Source organism: Epinephelus moara, chromosome 19 (genome assembly GCF_006386435.1).
Source record: "Epinephelus moara isolate mb chromosome 19, YSFRI_EMoa_1.0, whole genome shotgun sequence".
NCBI classification, from domain to species: domain Eukaryota; kingdom Metazoa; phylum Chordata; class Actinopteri; order Perciformes; family Serranidae; genus Epinephelus; species Epinephelus moara.
The window spans coordinates 36,728,195-36,747,880 of NC_065524.1; the positions used below are offsets into that span (position 1 = coordinate 36,728,195).

The 19,686-nt window shown below is 41.3% G+C and overlaps 1 protein-coding gene across 1 annotated transcript in view; it reads right to left on the reverse strand.

Moving 5' to 3' along the window:
- atrnl1a (attractin-like 1a) overlaps window positions 1–19,686 on the reverse strand; it is a 428,607-nt gene that overhangs the window by 21,514 nt on the left and 387,407 nt on the right. Inside the window, exon 29 of the mRNA XM_050071268.1 lies at window positions 2,010–2,124. Coding sequence (XP_049927225.1) covers window positions 2,010–2,124 — 115 coding nt within the window. The remainder of the gene's footprint in view (window positions 1–2,009; window positions 2,125–19,686) is intronic.

Consider the following 19,686-nt stretch of genomic DNA (forward strand, 5'->3'; position numbering starts at 1 on the left):
GTTCGCAAGTTGAACCAACTGAGAACCAGCACCAGCACTGGAACTGCTTTGGTGGAAAAGGAGTATGACTTGGTGATTTATAGGTTAAAAAGAAGGAATGAAAAAGTTAACAGAATTCTACTGTAGGCTGTTTACAGAATATCTGTCATTTTAGCAACTTTTCAAAGAAGACGATATACTTTATTAATCCCTGAGGGGAAATTCATTTTTTTCAATCTGTTCTCATACACACACAGGCCTGACACACACACACACACATGCACAAACAGGACCTATACATGCATTATATGGAGAGATGTCAGAGTGAGGGAGCTGCCTTGGACAGGTGCCCCAGGCAGTTGGGGGTTCAGTGGGTTCAGGAGGCAAACTGGCACCTCTCCAGCTACCAGCCCATGCTCCATACTTGGTCTGTACCGGGACTTAAGCTGTCGAACCTCTGGTCCCCAAGCCTGGTTTATATGGACTGAACTACTGCCGCTGCCAATTCAGTGACTATATCTTACTTTTTACTTTCTTACTTACTTCTTTCTTACTTACGATCTGCCTCACATTAAAAAGTCTTGATCTTCAAAAGAAATGAACCAGGCTTGAACTCACAGAAGAGGTCCTCTGACCTGCAGACCACCTGGTTACCACTCTAATGTGTCCTCAGTGTATCTGGATAGCAACACACTGTTCCAGAACAGATATATAGACTGTGGATAAATCCACACATCAAATGTGAACTTGTCAACCGTATGACTCAGTGAACTTGATGACTGAGCATTATGTGATTGTAGAGTGAAAAACATGTTGCTGCAGTCTGATTTGCAGAAGAACAGCACCTACAGAACATTAAGAGAGAGGATAACACCCACAGATACCATGGACCAGAGATGTGTGTTCACATCCGAGGCATTAAACTGGTGCTCACGGGTTGAGAGAACATCTTTGGTCCAGCCTGACTGCAGGTGTGACTCACAGGGCACATGTAACCTGTGGGCTGCCCTCAACACTAAGCTATCTGCTATGTGGCTGCAGACACAGCAGCAGAACACATTTCTAAAGATGCCTAAGATGCCTTCACATTTTAGTGTGTTTACTCTGCTTTTGTTTAAACTGCCAGAGCCTGTTTTACATGTGAGCTGATGGGAAGCCGCCGCGAGGCACACGAGAAGCACCGCTCGTTGCATCTGGAGCCTTCTGAGACATCGTTGAGCTGCTGAAAACGGCTCAACTTGTAAAAGGATCACACATGGTGTGGACTGCGTTTTTTGTGAGCCTACAATGACGAGGCTGTGGAATTTCATGGATTGTAGACAGCTGACAGTTTACAACAACGGCGACAATCAAATAAAAATGAAGAAAACACCAGTAGGACGGTTGATGTCTGTTACACTTAATCGTAAAAAGGAGCATTAGCTGTGTCTGGTAAGTGTCTGACAGTTGGACATAAATACGGTCTGCTGAGAGCGGCAGCTAATACAGCTGGTCATTATGCACCTGCCTTTGTGAAATTATCAGCGCAAAGTGTGATTGAGGCAGCACTTTTTTCACAATAAAAACCACAGTATTGTGCACCACCTTACTGGGCAACACATGCCGAACAAACAAAGACACATTTAAGAGGCCAGCATCAGATTAGAAAGCACAACACCAACACAACACTGCAAAGGTTGATCAGAGAAAATATGGTTAATGGACCCAAGACGATTCACAGAAGGCTGGGACACGCTCTTTGACCCCGTGGGAGCTATGGGGTACGACACCTGCGTTTGATGTTGGACGGTTTCAACAGACAGTGCTAGAAATATCAATATCGATTACTGGATGACCTGATCTGCCTCCTGAGCCACGGCCGCCCATGAAATGGCACAGAACAAGTATAAAGTGTATTAGAGACACACAAACAAATATCAAACCACAAGAAGAGATGAAACAACACATGCTATAATGTCTGCTCGTCTGTGTGTGTGTGTGTGTGTGTGTGTGTGTGTGTGTGTGTGTGTGTGTGTGTGTGTGAATCGTACCAGACTGTCCTGGTGGAGGGATTCCAGACGGGACTCTGGGCAGATACATCAGCACCGTCAGAACACCTGCTCGGCTCCCCCAACATGGCTCCATGGCTATGGGCTTCGGCACTGCCTGCGAACACACACAAAACACACACAAAGGTGTTAAGAAACTAATACACACACGAGACAGATAAATGCAAAGGTATAAAGTATTATGACTCAAACACCATAAAGTGGAAAACGAGACATTTAATGCCAGATTATGGACAACAGAAAGACCTGATGTTTACACCACCAGCATCAGTGTGTAGAGGAGAGTGCTCCTCTCAAGCTAACAGAGCAGCTAGCTGGTATATCTGACGGATGTAGCACACACCCAGAGCTCATGCTCACTCTCCAGATCCCTGCTGCCGCCTCCCCAATGATCAAAGCTCCCAGTTGGGGGAAGCAGGCTGACTGGCAGCCTGTGGAGATCTGCCTGCTGTGCAGCTAATGTGGGCAGGTCGGAAATCAGTCTGTCTGTGTCTCTAGGTGAGTGTGCAGATACAAACGTTTAGATATCAGCTGGCTAATCTAAACATACAAGATTACTGAGACTGTCTCTAAATCATTTATATCCGTCAATCACATCCTACAAGTGAGACCTGTACTAAGCTTGACAGACTATGAGACTTTCATTTGTTTATACTTCAGAAAATGGAGCCCAGACTCACAGTATTGTAGTTTGTAGTATATTTATAGTATATTTTTTGTATTTTTGCAGATTCATCTAAAAACATTAAACCTTTTAAATGTATTTTCAGCTGGATTTTCTACGTTTCCAAAAGCAGATCCAGATCCAAAAACAGATTAAACAGGTGCCAAGGACACTATGGGATAATATAAAGTAAAAAAACACCAAATATTTGCACAATAAAGTGCCAACTGTGAATTAAAAACTAAATAAAAATAAGCATCCTGCACAGTATCTTCGTGTCTCATTGTCTGCATAATGATATTTAATGGCTGGGATCGTGTTTCCTTACATCTCAAAACACAACCAGGAGAAGAGTCATTGAGCTATCGATCAGGTTTGACCCTCCTGCCACTCTGTACCACAGAGGTCGCACAGATAGACCCTGTTTATTACTGTGGTCTGTGGGGATGTGAGACAAGGACACACACACACACACACACACACACACACACACACTGTAAACAATATGTATATAGGTAAAAAACGAGCTCACAGTCTTGTCCACTCATCTGTTCACTTATTACACATTATTCTATTTTACAAACACATATTTTAACCAACTCTCTGATTACTTCTCTTTTATTCATCATTTCGCCTCTCTTTCTCTCCTCGGACTCGTCCTCTTGTCTCTGAGTGACGAGCAAATCTGTCAGTTCATGTGACAACTGGGAGCCTCAGATGACACTGAGACTGTAGGGATTTTATGTTGACATGACAACCAGACTAACAGTCACACAAGCAGTGGTCCTGTGTGACTGTTTAACAGCCGTGTATGAATACAAACTGTCCATTTATAAAGTGCAGTTATTGTATCTAATTGATTTATATGTGGGGTTTTTTGCTGCATATCTGACTCTGCAGCATAAACCCTTTCAACCCTGTATACTAGAAATAAAGTTTGCATAGTACCAAATCAATTTGCCACATATTTCTTTTTAGTTAATTTAATGCAGCCTAGATTTCTGTTGTTGTCAAAAGTGTTTCCCAGTCCAGGTGATATTGCCTTATACCACCCAGAAGTCATTAGGAAGTGGTCACAGTGGATGGTGGGTGAACAAAGAAGCAGAGGTTTATGCCCTGTGTCCCAAATGCTGTCATATTTAGGGCTCTAAAGCACTACGTTTAAGGAGAGACCATGGTTATTGGTCAAACATGTCTCATTGTCATGGGTGGTTTGTTACAAAATATCAGGTCATTGTAAAACCAAAGTGAGAGCTGTGTTGTCCGGTGGACAGGATCTCTTGGTGACCCCTGAATTGCGTCTGTTCTTTGCAGATGATGTGGTTCTGTTGGCTTTATCACTCAATGACCTCCAGCATGCACTGTGGCGGTTTGCAGCTGATTGTGAAGCAGTCGGATGAGAGTCAACACGTTCAAGTCTGAGGTCATGGTTGAGCCCCATTCTTCGAAGGGTGGCTGGGTTCAGCCTTAGAGATAGGGTGAGGAACTCGGACAACCAAAGGGAGCTTGGAGTAGAGCTGCTGCTCCATCGTATTGAATGGGAGCCGTTGAGGTGGTTTGGCTATAGAGTGTGCCAGGGCTGACGTCAAAACCCGGAAGTTTAGCATCGCGCTGGTTCCCAGAAGAGAAAGTGAATGTGATTTTTGCATTGCGTTTTGGATTATGTCAGAAAATAAGCTCTGTGGCTAACACAAGTTTATGATACTTACAGGTTTTGTTCAGCGAGATAATCTTCACATATGAACACCTTTCATACCGCATTTGAAGCTTAAATGCGATCGCCAGAAGTAAAAAGCTAACGTTAGGCTTTAACGGACTACATGACTACTCCACGGTCGCATGACTCTTGACGTCACCGCCACTAAGCTTTCAACTGATTTCGGCCGCTTTATTTTAAAAAAAATTGTATAATGGGGGAAATCGGACTGTTTAAGCAAAATAAGAAGCTGTAATGGCGGACTGCCAGCGCTCTCGCCTGTTCGGGGGTGATGACGTTTAATGTCCCCGACAGGGTTTGTAGTTGCATTGAGCAACTTGTTAGCAACATGTACAAGCTTCAAAATTCACAAGTAGGGTATTTACTGACGTGTTTTATGTCGTAAAACAAAACCTGAAACTCGCTTAAGCTTTTGTTAACCACAGACCTTATTTGAGGCATTTTACCAAAAATACCATTCAAAAAACGTATTGACTTTTAGACGAGAGAACCGGAAGTGCTAAAAGCGCTAACAGAGTTCCGGGTTTACTGGCACACTCTATTTGAGCAGGATGCCTCCTGGATGTCTCCTGTTAGAGGTTTTTTGGGCACGTCCAAGAGGTAGGAGGCCCCGGGGCAGACCCAGAACACAACAGAGGAATTACATATCTCATCTGGCCTGGAAAAGCTTCAGGATCCCCCAGGAGGAGCTGTGAAGCATTGCTGGGGTGAGGGACATTTATAGTATTTTGCTCAGCCTGCTGCCCCCTGCCACGTGGCCCTGAATAAGTGGATGAAAATGGATGGATGGATATCGGGTGTGTAGTAGCTTAACAGGTTACAAGTAATGCACATGAGTAAATTAGTTTTCCTTTTTTTGACTTCACTTGCATATTGACTAATTTTCAGTTTGGCGTGTGAGGAGGAACCTCTAGCGCGGATGCCAATTCTTCAGCTGTGAGGAAAAAGAAGCACCACTTGTCTTTTGACCACGATGCAATGATGATGGAGCAAAACCCAGAACAAGTGGCAGCTTCCAGTGACGATCCCTGACCACATCTAGCTACACTTTTTACACCAAAATCCAAAAGAGGCAACAGTTACATGATGAAGATCTCCACTGTTGAAAACTCCTCTTCAAACCTCCCCAAGCACATTAAAGTAAGTTGCACAAACTGTAGCTGAAACTGCAGTTAGCTAGCTAACATAAGCTACGTTAAATTTTCATGTGTAACAACAAAAGCTATTTTTTCATTTTTTTGCACCGGCCTGCACATCTTATAAATATTAAAAGCGAAAGTTGTACTTTGAATAATTTATTAACCAAGAACTTTATTATTTTTTACTTCACTAGTTTTTTCAGACAATAATTCAAACTTTTACTTGAGTCATGTTTTATAAGTATAATCATACATTTTATTGAGTATAGATTTTTAGCACTACACACACCACTTCAAGTCACCAAGGACTTTTTTCAATATTTATAAAGCAAATATATTTCATTAAGTATAGCTGGGTGCTGTGAGATGCTGAAACATAACCGTAAGAAGCTACATGCAGACATCGTGGGGGGAAAAACTGCTTTTATGTATTTCTACCTGGATTTTTGTAGATTTTCTGGGGTTTTTTAGTGCGTGCGTGTGTGTGTGTGTGTGTTTACATTCTGAGGCAATAAATAAATATGCTATAAATAAATACTTCCTTAAAAGAGAGCAGTTTTACCATATTTGCTCGGATGAGGTCTTTCCGCAGATTTGGCTGCTCATTGCTGTAAATAAAAACTTTTTCTACTCAATTGCCATCTGTTTTTTGTTTTTTTTTAATTCTTTCTTTTTAATTTTTTTTTTTGAAAAACAACATGGAAGAATATTGAATGCACTTGAAACTATGAATGCAGAGCCACTCAAGTCCAATGGTAAAACATTGTGGTTGAAACTGCTTGTTGCAGAAGTGCTGTATATAAATAAACTAGACTGCCTTGAAATGGGGGGCTCACAGCACAACTCTGTCAAACACATAAATATAAAGTGAGTCACGGCGGGGAAACCGACCATCTGGGCTCAATAATAGTAAATAAAGGTTTGAAACAACAAAATGAGCGTCCAAACATTTCATTACAAAGAGTGACCTTCAATTTCAAATGCTCAAAAATCAACTGTGCGACCAAACTCCACCGTCCAACTTTTTAAAACTGGGTAAAATAATCAGACAGAGGCGCTCACACACACTGCAGTGTGTTCACCACCCAGCAGGCATGTATACAGAGTAATTAGAGGACACATCAACACAGTGGGCTGCTGTCAGAGTAGTTATCAACTTAACAGAACAACAGTATTTGGACCACCTTGGTACAAACACAGAGAAGGGACACACACACACACACACACACACACACACGTAAACATCCCCTCCGGTGCTAATAGGTTTAAGTGCTGGAGCGTACAGCATAATTAGAGGCGAGAGGCTCCCCTGTTTGTTTAGTGTTTTCAGAGTGTCAGGAAATGATGAATTCCCTACTAACTAAACACACACACACACACACACACACACACACACACACACACACACTGTGTTCCTAGAACTTCCTATTAGCAGGCTCTCTTCCTCCTGATTGAGGTAACACAGACAAAACAATGACTCACTGTTCTGTTGTGAGTTTGTTTCAGTGAGAGGATGAAGAGAATAAAATGGGGGACAGAAATGAGGCAAAATGAATAACAGCTGTTTGTTGGTACCGAAATCACAAACATGTTCTCTTGTTATTGTAAAACACACACACACACACACACACACACACACACACCCACACACACACACACACACACACACACATTTGGACTGTGCATGCACAAATAACTAATGCCCACTTTTTTTTTTACTTCACGGTGGCGACTGTCAGAACGGTTTCCGAGGCAACAACACTTTAGTTTTTCTGTGCGAGAGTGTGTGGGTACAGTCCACTTGTTCCTTTGATCTACAGTGCACACAAACCACAACACAATACACACACTCACTCTCACACTCACACTCACACTCACACACACACACAAACACACACACACACACACACACACTCACAAGCATTGCATCATGTTTACGAGACACTATTTCCTGCAGGAAATTACCAGTTAGCTGTTAGAGGTCATTAAAATTCACACTTAAATAAACAGTAATGAAACCTGCAGAGCAGTTAATCAAGTGACTCTTACATGAGTTCATGTCTGTGAGTATCTGGTGTTAGGAGTAACTGCTCAAGCATCAAAACAATGAGCTGTACAGTTTTTATAAAGGTCTGAAATATGAGTAAAAAGTATTTTGAAAACAAAACAAAATATAAATATAAAAATGTGATTGTGAAATTCCATGACTTTTCCAGGTTTTCCATGACTGTGGAAACAGACTTTTAAAAAAAATATTTTTGGACTTCAACTTTTTTTCAGACATTTCATCAACATATTTTCTGACATTTTATTTATAATTTTTGGACAAGTTATTAAAATTTAACGAACAATATCAACAATTATTTTCTCACATTTCATCAACATATTTTTTGACATTTTAAATATACGTTCCATCAACTTTTTTTGGACTTTTATTTTGGACAAGTTTATAATATTTTCTTGGACATTTTATCAGTATTTTGTTTAACATTTTATTAACTTTGTTTTTACATTTTTATTCAAACTTTTTTTGGATAGGTTATTAAAATTTTACAAATATATAATCAATTTTTTTCTCGCACATTTCGTCAACATATTTACTGACATTTTACAAATATTTTTCGGACATTGTTTTAATTTTTGGGGGAAATTTTATTAACTTTTTTCAGTATTTCATTACCATTTTTTTAAAGACGTTTTATTAACGTTTTTTTCTGACGTGTTATCAAAAAATTTTGGGACATTTTTAATTAAACTATTTTTTGGACATGTTATTAAAATTTTGCAAATATTTTATCAACTTTTTTTTTTTTTTTTGCACATTTCATCAACATATTTTTCCAGACATTTTTTTTAATCATTTTTTTCCGTCACTTCATTAAACATTTTTTTGGACGATTTGATAATATTTTTCAGACATTTTGTCAGTGTTTTATTTTCTGAAATTTTATTAATGATAGCAATAACTTTATTAATTTTAATAATGTGACCTTCTATGTTGTGCTTCACAGGAGAAGTAATAACCAGTGCAGCATCCTTGTGCACTCAGTATGGGAAGCTGTTGCATCATAAGTGGTAGCCTGTGATTCAGTAGGTGCTGTAATTGTCACAGTCTGCAGGCATCAAACCTGATGTCGTACCCAAGTTTATTAGATCCACCTCACACACTGTAGCTGCACTAAACTTATAAGACTGCTAAGATCTCACAGTCTGAAGCAAACTATTCCTCTTGGTGAGTTTACAACACTGGTCATTAGTTACAGCAGCGGGCCTACCTGTCAATATGTTTCTCACACACACACACACACACACACACACACACACACACACACACACACACACACACACACACACACACGGAGCTCGAAGAACTGATGTAGTGTGTGTACACTTCCATTAGCAGGTCGACTCCCCCCCCGACACATCACACACCGGACCATTTGATCTGAATAGTTAATAACAGGCTGCTCAGCAAAGTGACAGATCGAACGGCAGAGATGCTTGTGTGTGTATTGTGTGTGTGTGTGTGTGTGTGTTTCTGAATCTTCATATGGTGTGTTTCTGCCAGTGTATTGTGTGCTGTGTGTGTGTGTGTGTGTGTGTAAATGATGAAGCAGAGCCACGGTGACTGGAAGAGCTTTCTCTGGCTCCTTTCCCAACCTAATCACAGTAAGTGAGACAGAGCGAGCAGAAGTGACGATGAAGAGGGAGGCAGAAATGAACAGAGAAGAAAGAGGCGGGTGGGCAGAGAGGTTAGTGAGGTTGGAGGGCAGAGTCAGGTGGGTGGAGTCCAGGTAGCCATTTAAGTCAATGGTAAAATCCTGCTGAGCTGTCTGTCCAGTATAAAAGCTTTCTCAGCTGACAGCCATTAAGTAGAGCTGAAGAGAACAGAGGTTCTGACCTGACAGAGAGGCAGAGCGCGGTCTCTATCTCTCCCTCGTTTTATTTATATTTTAAATATCAAGTGCCACTTAAGTCCAGACAACAGTTTCTGCTGACTGTGTGCAATGTTGAAATTGGCTACTTGGCAATACTGAGCGGCATCAGTCGTCCATTGGATGAAGAATTATTGGAAATGATCCAGAAAGATTGTTGTTTTAAACCGTGCAGGTTTTGGTGCCATCTTTGGTGAATGCCAGATTTCACATTACTGATATTACTAATAAGTATTGATGAAGTCTGACTTACAGGTTTAACTTCCTCTCATTTCTTTCTGTCTGTTCAGTGTCCGCTATATCTTGTATGCTTGTTCCATGCAGTGATCTCTTCTTCTTTTTATGATCTGTGTTGCAGTTTTTCTATGAATTAATCTTTTTATGACTATAAGAAAAAAAACTGACAGGTGCACTAATGGTGCAAACTACAGGAGAACAATAGAAAGTTTTTCTGAAAATAGAAAACTGTAGATTTCCTGTGAAAAACAAAATGTATTTTGAAAACACACAATGCATGTAACAGGTGCTCGGCCCTCTCAACTGCCGTGTCTCCATTGAGAGAGTGGAGTAGGAGGAAGGTTCCTGTAAAGTTACGTTGCGCGACCATTTTGACTGGGGCGACATAGGGACGTAGTTAGCTGTTAGCTGTTAGCTGTTAGCGGTGTCTGTATTAACTCAATAACTCAATAAACGATCCGTGAAAAAAATATTTTTTCCAGCGGATGTCTTAGTTACAACATGATTGAGCTAGCAAAGCAGTTTTGTGTTGCTATGTGTGTAATACAGGCACCGCTAACGGCTAACAGCTAACAGCTAACGGTTAGCCCAGCTAATCTACGATAACCATAGTAATTACAAAACGTCACATCCTGCCTTGAGTATATCGAATCAGCACCGTCCCAGCCAGGAGTGGAACGGTATCCCAACCTCAATCAGACAGTCCTACTCTCACTACTTTTAAAAAACAGCTTAAAGGATGGCTATTGACTCATCAAATCTGCACCCATGAATGAATCATTGATCAGCCCTCTCATACAGTTCTCTACTGTAGCCCCTTGTTGAATCTACTGTATAACTGCTGTTAATATTGTTGTGCACTTTATATGTTGTTGATTTAACTGTTATTTATGGTATGTCTGTCTGTCTTTTAAATGTGAGGACTACGGATGGAAATTAGCTTCTAGCTAAATCCGGCATATTTACATGACGTCATGTATTTGTACCGATTGTTCATTAATATGCACGGTTTTCTTCAAATAAACAAATAAAGTAAAGTAAAGTTTTTTGGGGCCGTTCTGAGTACCTACTTCGAGGCAGGGACTTGTTTAGCCCCTGTAAAAGTTCTGGAACTCTGTCCTTCAGGGGTGGTTCCTGCGGTGGAGACACGCACCAACGGCCCCGGCCCCATAAAATTCCCCCGAAGTTCCTGCGGTGGAAACGGGCCTATTGTGCTTTTCTGTGTGCATAGGTAAAGTCTGAATTGATCCTTGTTTCGTTTCTTTAAGAGGCTTTTGTCCTACAGTTGCAAAAGAACAAGTTTCCATCACATCAATGTGACATCACCGAAGACGTGTTGGTGAGAAAGTTTCCTATAACCAAGGTCTTTTATTCCTTTTACAGTAAAACAAGTAGAAAAAAAGGCCGTCTGAAACTCAGACAAGGTCACTTTACAAGTTTTTTGGAGTCCAATTCTTCTGTCTGTTTGCCTCTCTCTTTTCATTTATCAAACATAACAAACAGAGAAAAGAGGAAATATTTGTTTCGGGAGAAGCGAGGTCATTCAACAAAGTGTCAGTCTCATCTCTCTCCTGCTTTCATCTCCCCTCCTCTCCATTTCCTTCCTCCTCTCCACTTCCTTCCTCCTCTCCAGCTTTTTCGTCCACATCTCCTCTCCTCTCGTCTCACGTACCAGCTTCAAACAAACAGTTGTTGCAACAGTCGTCCCATTTTTGTCCCGCGGATGAACAAAGTGGTCAATTGAGCAGTATTTACAGGTGGGGGGTACGGCTACTGGAGCATGATGGAGAAATTGTCTGAGGCTGAGAAAATTGAGCCAAAAGTTAATCTTCCTCTGAATAGCTCCTTTCTCTCTCTGAAGATGTGCTCTCTAACAGCTTTCTACTGAATTTCTCTTCTGGAAGGAGCGGCGCAAAATCACACATGTGGTAAAGTGCAAATTCCTAAACCAACCATCCAAGTAAGCAAGTAATTTACTGAACAGCAAGCAAGGCATGAAAATACAATCTACTCTGAGAAACAGCAAAGTGTGGAGGGGATTGTTGTTTTAAATGAGCAGCGGCCACTGACAGAGAACAGACCAGTGACGTATATATAAAGATATTACAGTAAACTCCATTGAAAATGTGCCAACTTTAAACTATTTCAACTATAAACAAGAGAAAGAGTTTGAATAAGTTACTAAGATTTACCTCACCACCACCTCACCACCACCTCTCCTCTCAACATTCTCCTCTTGTGGACCATTAACCCCTGTTAGGTCTGTTCTTCTGTTTGGTGACTGGACTCTGATGAGCCAAGAGACTTGAGGTATGTCCCTACTTGATGGCATTGAGAGTACTGGTTTATCCATCATCTGTATTATGGAGGCCCATATTTAGTGGGAGAAACTGTTTATTTTGACAAGAATTTTAAATCTAAGGCCCAATCCCAATTCCTATCTTAACCCTCAGTCTTAACTTTCAAGATCAACCCTCAATCTCACTAGCCCTTAAAAACCAAGTGGCTATATTGAGACTTAGAAATGGGACACAACTTAAAGGCAGATACGTCTTCAGACTGTGGGGGGCAGCAATACGCAGAAGCTCCGTCCAGTCTGTCAATTCAGAAGAAGAAGAAGGTACATTACGTCATCAGTAGTCGTAGAAGAAGGTTACAGATGAATGATACGAATCATGCCGTCTGCAGCTGCGGCTACAGTAGATGACACCGTCCGGTCATCTTAGAAAAATGTTGGTGCAAACATTTCACGTATATTGATAAAACTTGACAACATTACCACTGAGAAAAATGATATTTTGTAACGTTAACTGAACAGCAGCTAACGTTATGGCTTGTGTGCACCGTGACGGCTAACGTTAACATTACTGACTATCGATTGTTAGCGAAAAAATGTGTTCGTGTTTACGCTACAAAGAGGTCTACAATCCATAAAATGACATTTAACTAAGATATTACAATGCTTATCATAATTTTTTAAACTCATATTTGCAAGGAAAATACTGTTATACTGTAATATTGTTATAACTCTTCTTTTTACCGCTTTCCACCGCCACCTTGCTTTGAATAAATCGTACGGACTCGGCTGATTTCGGTTGGGCTCGGCCGATGATGCGCAAAGGATTCTGGGATAGCACTCACCGCCAAGTGTGGTGCTGGAAAATCTCAAAAGTAAGGGACATACAGCCCTTAATCTTCACCCTTAACTCAACACAACACAGCACTTCGCGGGAGTGCGGATTTTTGAGACTGAGGGTTAAGATTGAGGGTTAAAATAGGAATTGGGATTGGGCCTTAGTCTCAGTCGCTAGTAGTTGGTTTTAAGTTACATTTAAGTCTTATAGTGTAGTCAGTGGAATTCAGTTTTAATTTTAGTCTGATTTTAGTCAATGTTTTCATCCCGTTCTCATTTCAAAGTTGTAAAAAGCTGTTCTTTAGCCCTTTAGCTGCTGGCCATCATCTCAGCCACGTACATGTTGAGGGTCGTGTGCAGACATACACTCAGAATTTTCACACTGAGCCACTTTAAAGGTCCAGTGTGAAGGATTCAGGGGGATATATTGGCAGAAATGAAAAATAATAATAATCATTGCATTTTAGTTACCTTTCAATGAGTCGTTTATCTACATAGGGAGCGGGTCCTCATCAAGATTGCCAGGTTCCACCGCCATGTTTCGAAAGTAGGCCAGAACGAACAAACCTGACACTGGCTCTAGAAAGGGACATGCGTTTTCGCATTTTTGCATCACAAACTATAGTTAGAAGCCCCTCTGCAGCTAGTAGCAACGAAAAAACAATGATTTTTTTTTTTTTTTATGTAACACTGCTTTATTCAGTGTTTTTATTGATTTAAACAACCTTTATCATTCCAAAGTCATCAAATACCGCAGCTTGTTATCCATGTAAGACACCTGCAAGAAAAGCCATCCATCCAAAGCACAACACTGCAAATTGACATCTTTTTTCCTTGAACAACTAACACTTGTAGTTAGGTTTAGGAAAAAAAGAACGGGGTTTGGCTCTATGATCTTATGGGACGCAAACACCGCTCTCCAGGGTGAAAGTCAGTGTTTGTTGGACCCATCCACCACCCCTCCTGCTTGCCCCACATGGACTTTCTCCGCCTTAACTTTCGTTCTTGTCCCACTGCGTTTCCCCCTGATGCTGCTGGGGAAACGGCCGCGTATCATGCCAACATTAAAGGAAGACTTTTTTCGTTGGTGTCTAATGCAGCAAGTCACTGCCCAAGGGCCGGATTTCGACGACTTTGGAGTGAGTGAGACCAGGTTGATCTAAATTAGGTTGTCCACCTGCATAGAGCTACTTAATCTCATCTTCACTTGTCCGGGCATAGGGAACAGAGACTGTGCCATAAATTTAGTCGTCAATATTTATATTTTTCATTTACATTGTTACAACTCAGTCATGAAATACAAGGACGTCAATGGATACTCGAAATTTTCATCAACAAAATTAGCAGCGGTGGAACATGACTCAACTACTCTTTCATCACGGTGAAAACTCCATAATAACTAGAGCTAATGCTAAAGCTAGCATGATGGTGACATTGGCTTAATGCCTCCAACCAGAGGAAAAACAGATAGACAGGATGGTCTCTGAGCAGCAGAATGAACTTATAGATTTTTTTCTTGCTCTTATTTGGTGGATTTTCGTTATTATTTGTTTTGTTTTTTTAAGGCTGATGCTCTGTATTTCCTATAAAATATATTAGAATCACAAACTGGCTAAAACAACTTTTTGAGAACAGCAAAGTCTGAGCAGCAGACTGGACACAAGACACGGGGAAAGAGATAAAAACAAGGACATTAAGAGTAGGAATATGCAATAATGGAACAGGTGTGGGGTTCTGCAGAGATCTGACAGGACTCCAATTGGTCTCGACAGTTCATTTAGATCTCCGCCTTGGATAAAAAACATGTATCAATGGTCCGACAGGTAATAAAACCGACTGGTGGGCCTCACAGTCTCCAGTGAGAGGTGAAATACCGAAACAGATACCTAGCTTAGAGGGAAACAAAATGTGTTTCCCTGTAAATTAAAAGCCTTTTAACAGGAGCGACAAGACAAATGTTTAGATTTGGCTCCTGCAATCTCATCTGTTCTAATAAATCTAGGTCAATATTTAATATCCATGAGGGTGATGTGTTTGTCAGAGTTAGAAATGTGTCAGTTAGATCAAGATATCTTAAAAATTGTGATTCTCTGAGGGTTTTCACAGTCTGAAGAGTTCTCAGTAAAGCCAGAAATATTCAGCTAGTAACTGGAACATGACTCAGCCGAATCATTTAGTCAAACAGTACTGAAAACAAAAGGTTTCCTCGGGTTGTTTTATTGCTGAACTTGTGGCCTGAAAGCTGTAGCTGAGACTCAGAGCACCACGTATCATACAGGATCATTTAAAACGCGACTGAAAGTCAGAGGATAAATACAGACAGAAATATGCACAATGACGGTGTGATGGAATCACATCCATCCTGAATCTCGTCTCCTCTCCTCCTCAGTTCCACTCAGCTCCCATTGTCCCTTACAATCTTCACTGTCAGGCCTCTCCGTCTTGCCCATTACTTCCATCACTCTCACTCTCTATCTCTTCCTGCTAATGGCCTTCTCTCTCTGTCGCTCCATCTATCTGTCTCTCCATTTCTGTCCGTCTCATTTTCTCCACCTCTTTTTGTCTGTCGTGAACACTCATTCTCTCCAACTGACATTATCAACACATGGATGGACAAGCGCTGGATGAGTTCAACTTGTTTTAACTGAATTTCGGTGACTGTGTTTCAGTGTTAGGCAGGTCTGAAATACCAACATATTCCTACTCTTAGCTTGTCACATATCACTGCATGGTCAGTGGACTTTTAACGTCTACATAAGACACGCTAGGTACTGTGGGTGTGTATGTTGTTGTCAATTTACACCTGTTTCTTGCATTGTCTGTGAAATGTACAGATTCTTTTTCAAAAATGAACTTAAAATGTTGTTAAAACACCTCATATTTACGTTTATTTCCTGTGCAACAAATGCATGTGGTTAGGTTTAGAAGAAAACATCACGGTTTGGCTCTACGTCCCAACCCGTCAAATATTGCCTCTTCGTCAGTGACCTTTCAGGTCTACATGTTACACACTAGGTATCCTCCTGTGTCTGCTGTTGATGTTCCAGGATGCCACTACCAACACCGGGACATTAACAACAGCTTGTGGTTAGGTTTAGAATAAAACTTTATGGTTTGGCTCTATAGTCATACAGGAAGCGAGTGGTGGAAGTCCATTCATCGATTGAGAAATTTCACACGCATATGAAATGAGTCAACACAAAATACTCTCGCATTCAACCGCATGCGAGTGTTTGCAGTGTCACACTAAACGTGAAAATTTTCATCGTCTTTTGGCATCAGGTGTCTGACGTTGAAGTCACTGACAAAGCGGCGACTTTGAAGTAAGAACGGGCTGAACATTCATACAGAAAGTAAACACCAGACTCCTGGGTGAAAGTCCTGTGTTTGTGACCTCTCTTGCCAGCTGTATTAGGACTTTCCAGCTCCTTATATTACATCATTATGGCAACGTTTCAACCTGATGCTGTCCAGATACGTATTATAATGCCAAGACAGGTGCTGTCCAGCTGACCGGCGGCATTACATAATGTTATGTTACATGAAATACGCAATTTCAGTGGCGCAAGTGAAGCTGGTAGAGCAATTTCGCGTCATGTGTGTATTTGCAAGAGTTGAAAAATCTGAGCTTAAGTGATCAATCAGCATTGAGATCCTCCAGGGAAGTATGACGCAGAGGACGCACCAGTGAAAGTTTTTTTATCGAGTCAGCGATTTCACGTGTGTATGAAGCGAGTCAACACAAAATATCCTAGGGTTCAAACTTGTACAAGTAATGCGACAAAAAACTTGCATGGCGTTTGATGTGAACACAACATAACACTGCAAAAGATGTCTTTTGGCGTCAGATGTCTGACGCTGAAAACACTGACAATCACTGAGTGCGTTAACATGGACAGTTTAATTCCCTTTTCATTCGGAATGAAAGTTCATTCCTATTAAAAGTGATCTTGTAAACACCTAATTCAGAATGAAAATGACCAATACGATTGAAAATTAATTCCGATGTAAGGGGCTGGAATATTCCGTTTCTGAATCCAAATGAAAGATTTTCTCGTACTTGTATACACTCATTCCTCTTTAAGTTCATTCCGCTCTTTCTGCGCATGCTCGTTTCCTTGCCCTTCTGGCGCCATGACGTATATTGCATGAGTGCGACTGGTATGCGGCAACGGGCTGAGATAGAGCAGCCGGACTCGTTGCACTCACCGGTTTCCATTCACCAGAGCACGGCCTTCTATCTCCCTTCTTCGACCTTCTACCTCCCTTCTCCTCCTCAACAGACGAAGCATTAGCAGAACAAGGTTGTTGTCGTACTGCTGCTTCAAGAATATAAGCAAAACAAGCCCGAAAAAGGCACTAAGAACGGCATCGTCAAACATCTTGTTATCCGGAGCGAGGACTACAGTGTTTTCTTCCGGTAAATGTAAACACGTAACATCGGCCCCGCCCCCTATCCAATCAGAAACCTTCCCTGCCCCAAACCTTGCGCGGACTCGAATAAAGGCGATTAAACTGATCTCCGTGTAAACCCTCATTCGGAATGAATATTTCCCATGTAAACTACCTGGAAAACTTTAATTCCAAATGATTTCATTCAGATTTATTTCATTCCGAACGAGAAGCCATCATGTAACCGCACCCACTGTGGCAATATTCAACGACTTCTAAATGAGAATGGACTGAACATTTATACAGGAAGTGAACATCAGGCTCCGGGTGAACACTCCATGTTTGTTGGACCCATCCACTTTCCCTCCCGCCTGCCCTCTAGGAACTTTCCAGCTCCTTATATTCCTTGTTTTCCTGCGACATTATAAACTGACGGCACCCGGCAGTGTACAGTACTGCCGTGAAAGGATGGCTTTTCTCGTCTGTGTCTATATTCATGGATTCAAACTTTTAATGTCCGAACTTCCTTTGAGTGGCAAATTATTAAATCACTGCTTACTGGGATGGAACACAACTCACACACACACACACACACACACACACACACACACAAACTGTTGGATTCAGTTACATGGAGCTTTATCCAAATGCTTTTTAACAACCACAAAAAATAAAGGCACTAGAACTTGGATTATCAGGTGCATCTCTTGAAAAGACGCTTGTCCTATCTTTGTTCATATCAATAAAAGCCTCGGGCAGAATCTCGGTACGCAGCAGGATCTTTGTTATGCTGATTATCTGGATGTCACACTTTAATACTTCTCTGTTCACAGCAAAGAAACTGTGTGTAAAGAGTCGCTGATACGGGTTTGATTGATTTCTATCGAATCATAAACACTGAATAAAAAAATCCTTTACCCTGATTCCTGAGTAATAAAAGCACCTAAAAACTAAAGATTAAATTGAGATATAAGCGCGTCTTGTTTGCTGAGAAGGCAGAAACATAAAAGTTTTGAGGGGATATAGCAGAAAAATGTTTTATGAAGTTTTTATCACTTTCTCACCAACAAAATCTTAAATTTTGTGGCTAAAATGTTGCCTCAAAAAAGATTTACTCAGTGCCACATTATTTAAAGGCTTTGTTGTACAATTGAGTTAAAAAAAAGCAAAGTTAAGGACAATATAAATTAATTTCCGAACATCTGAAGGTTATTTAAAACAGTGAATGATCACTCTCTGTCTCATCCTCCGTGGTGGCATCTGAAGTGGCTTTAAACCGACTCACAGGGCTCTATGCTGGATTGAAGGGCTTTGAACGCAATGTAACCTCGACTGGCCTCCCTGTCAAACACATCTCGGACCGGCACACACGTGGGAGCGCACACATACACAAACGCCGTGTGGCTCTCTGACCCCTGAGGTGTGGAGAGTGCCCCCCTGTCGTGCCCTCCTTAGTGGATTAGACCGGCCATGCATGTCCACCCCCGCAGGGCGGAAAATTGTCGCGTCCAATCCTCTCTGCATCCAAAACCCCTTTTTCCATTTGCTCCTCTCTGTCTGTCTGTATCTGTCGCTGTCCTCCCCGGGGAGTCTGCTGGATTGAGAGGAAATGCTGCTGATCAGGGAGCGAGACAGACAGCGTGTGTGTGCGCAAGAGAAAAGTGCATTTGATGTGCTTATCCATCTGATATTCCACTTTGTCTGGGTACATGTTTTAGCAGTCCTGTTTCTGAAGTTAAGGATTTGTTGCTGATGTCTTTCTGATGTAAAGACGCGATTATACATAAATCCATAACAGAATTTAGGGTCTTTTTGCAGCGGTTCTTGGCTGGTTGATGCCTCTACAATCCTTCTATTCAGAGGTCATCAGTCCACATTATTCATAGTAACTGAGACACAATCCAGTAAGGCCTGATCCAAATACACTCACTGGCCACTTTATTTGGTACATTTGTTCAACTGCCTCTTAACTCAAATTGCTAATCAGCCAATCACATGGCAGCAACTCAGTGCATTTAGGCATGTAGACATGGTGAAGACGAGCTGCTGAAGTTCAAACTGAGTGTCAGAATGATGAAGAAAGGTGATTTAAGTGACTGCGAACGTGGCATGGTTGTTGGTGCCAGAAACTGCTGATCTACTGGGATTTCCACCACAACTTTGTCTATTTATGTACAGCACTTTGTTTCTGCCGTGGCTGTTTTAAAGGGCTATATAAATAAAGTTGAGTTGAGTTGAACCATCTCTAGGGTTTACAGAGGATGGTCCCAAAAAGAGAAAATATCCAGTGAGCCAAAATGCCTTGTTGATGCCAGAGGTCAGAGGAGAATGGCCAGACTGGTTCAAGATGATAGAAAGGCAACAGGAAGTCAAATAAGCACTGGTTCCAACCAAGGTGTGCAGAAGACCATCTCTGAAGCAACAACACCTTGTCCAACCTTG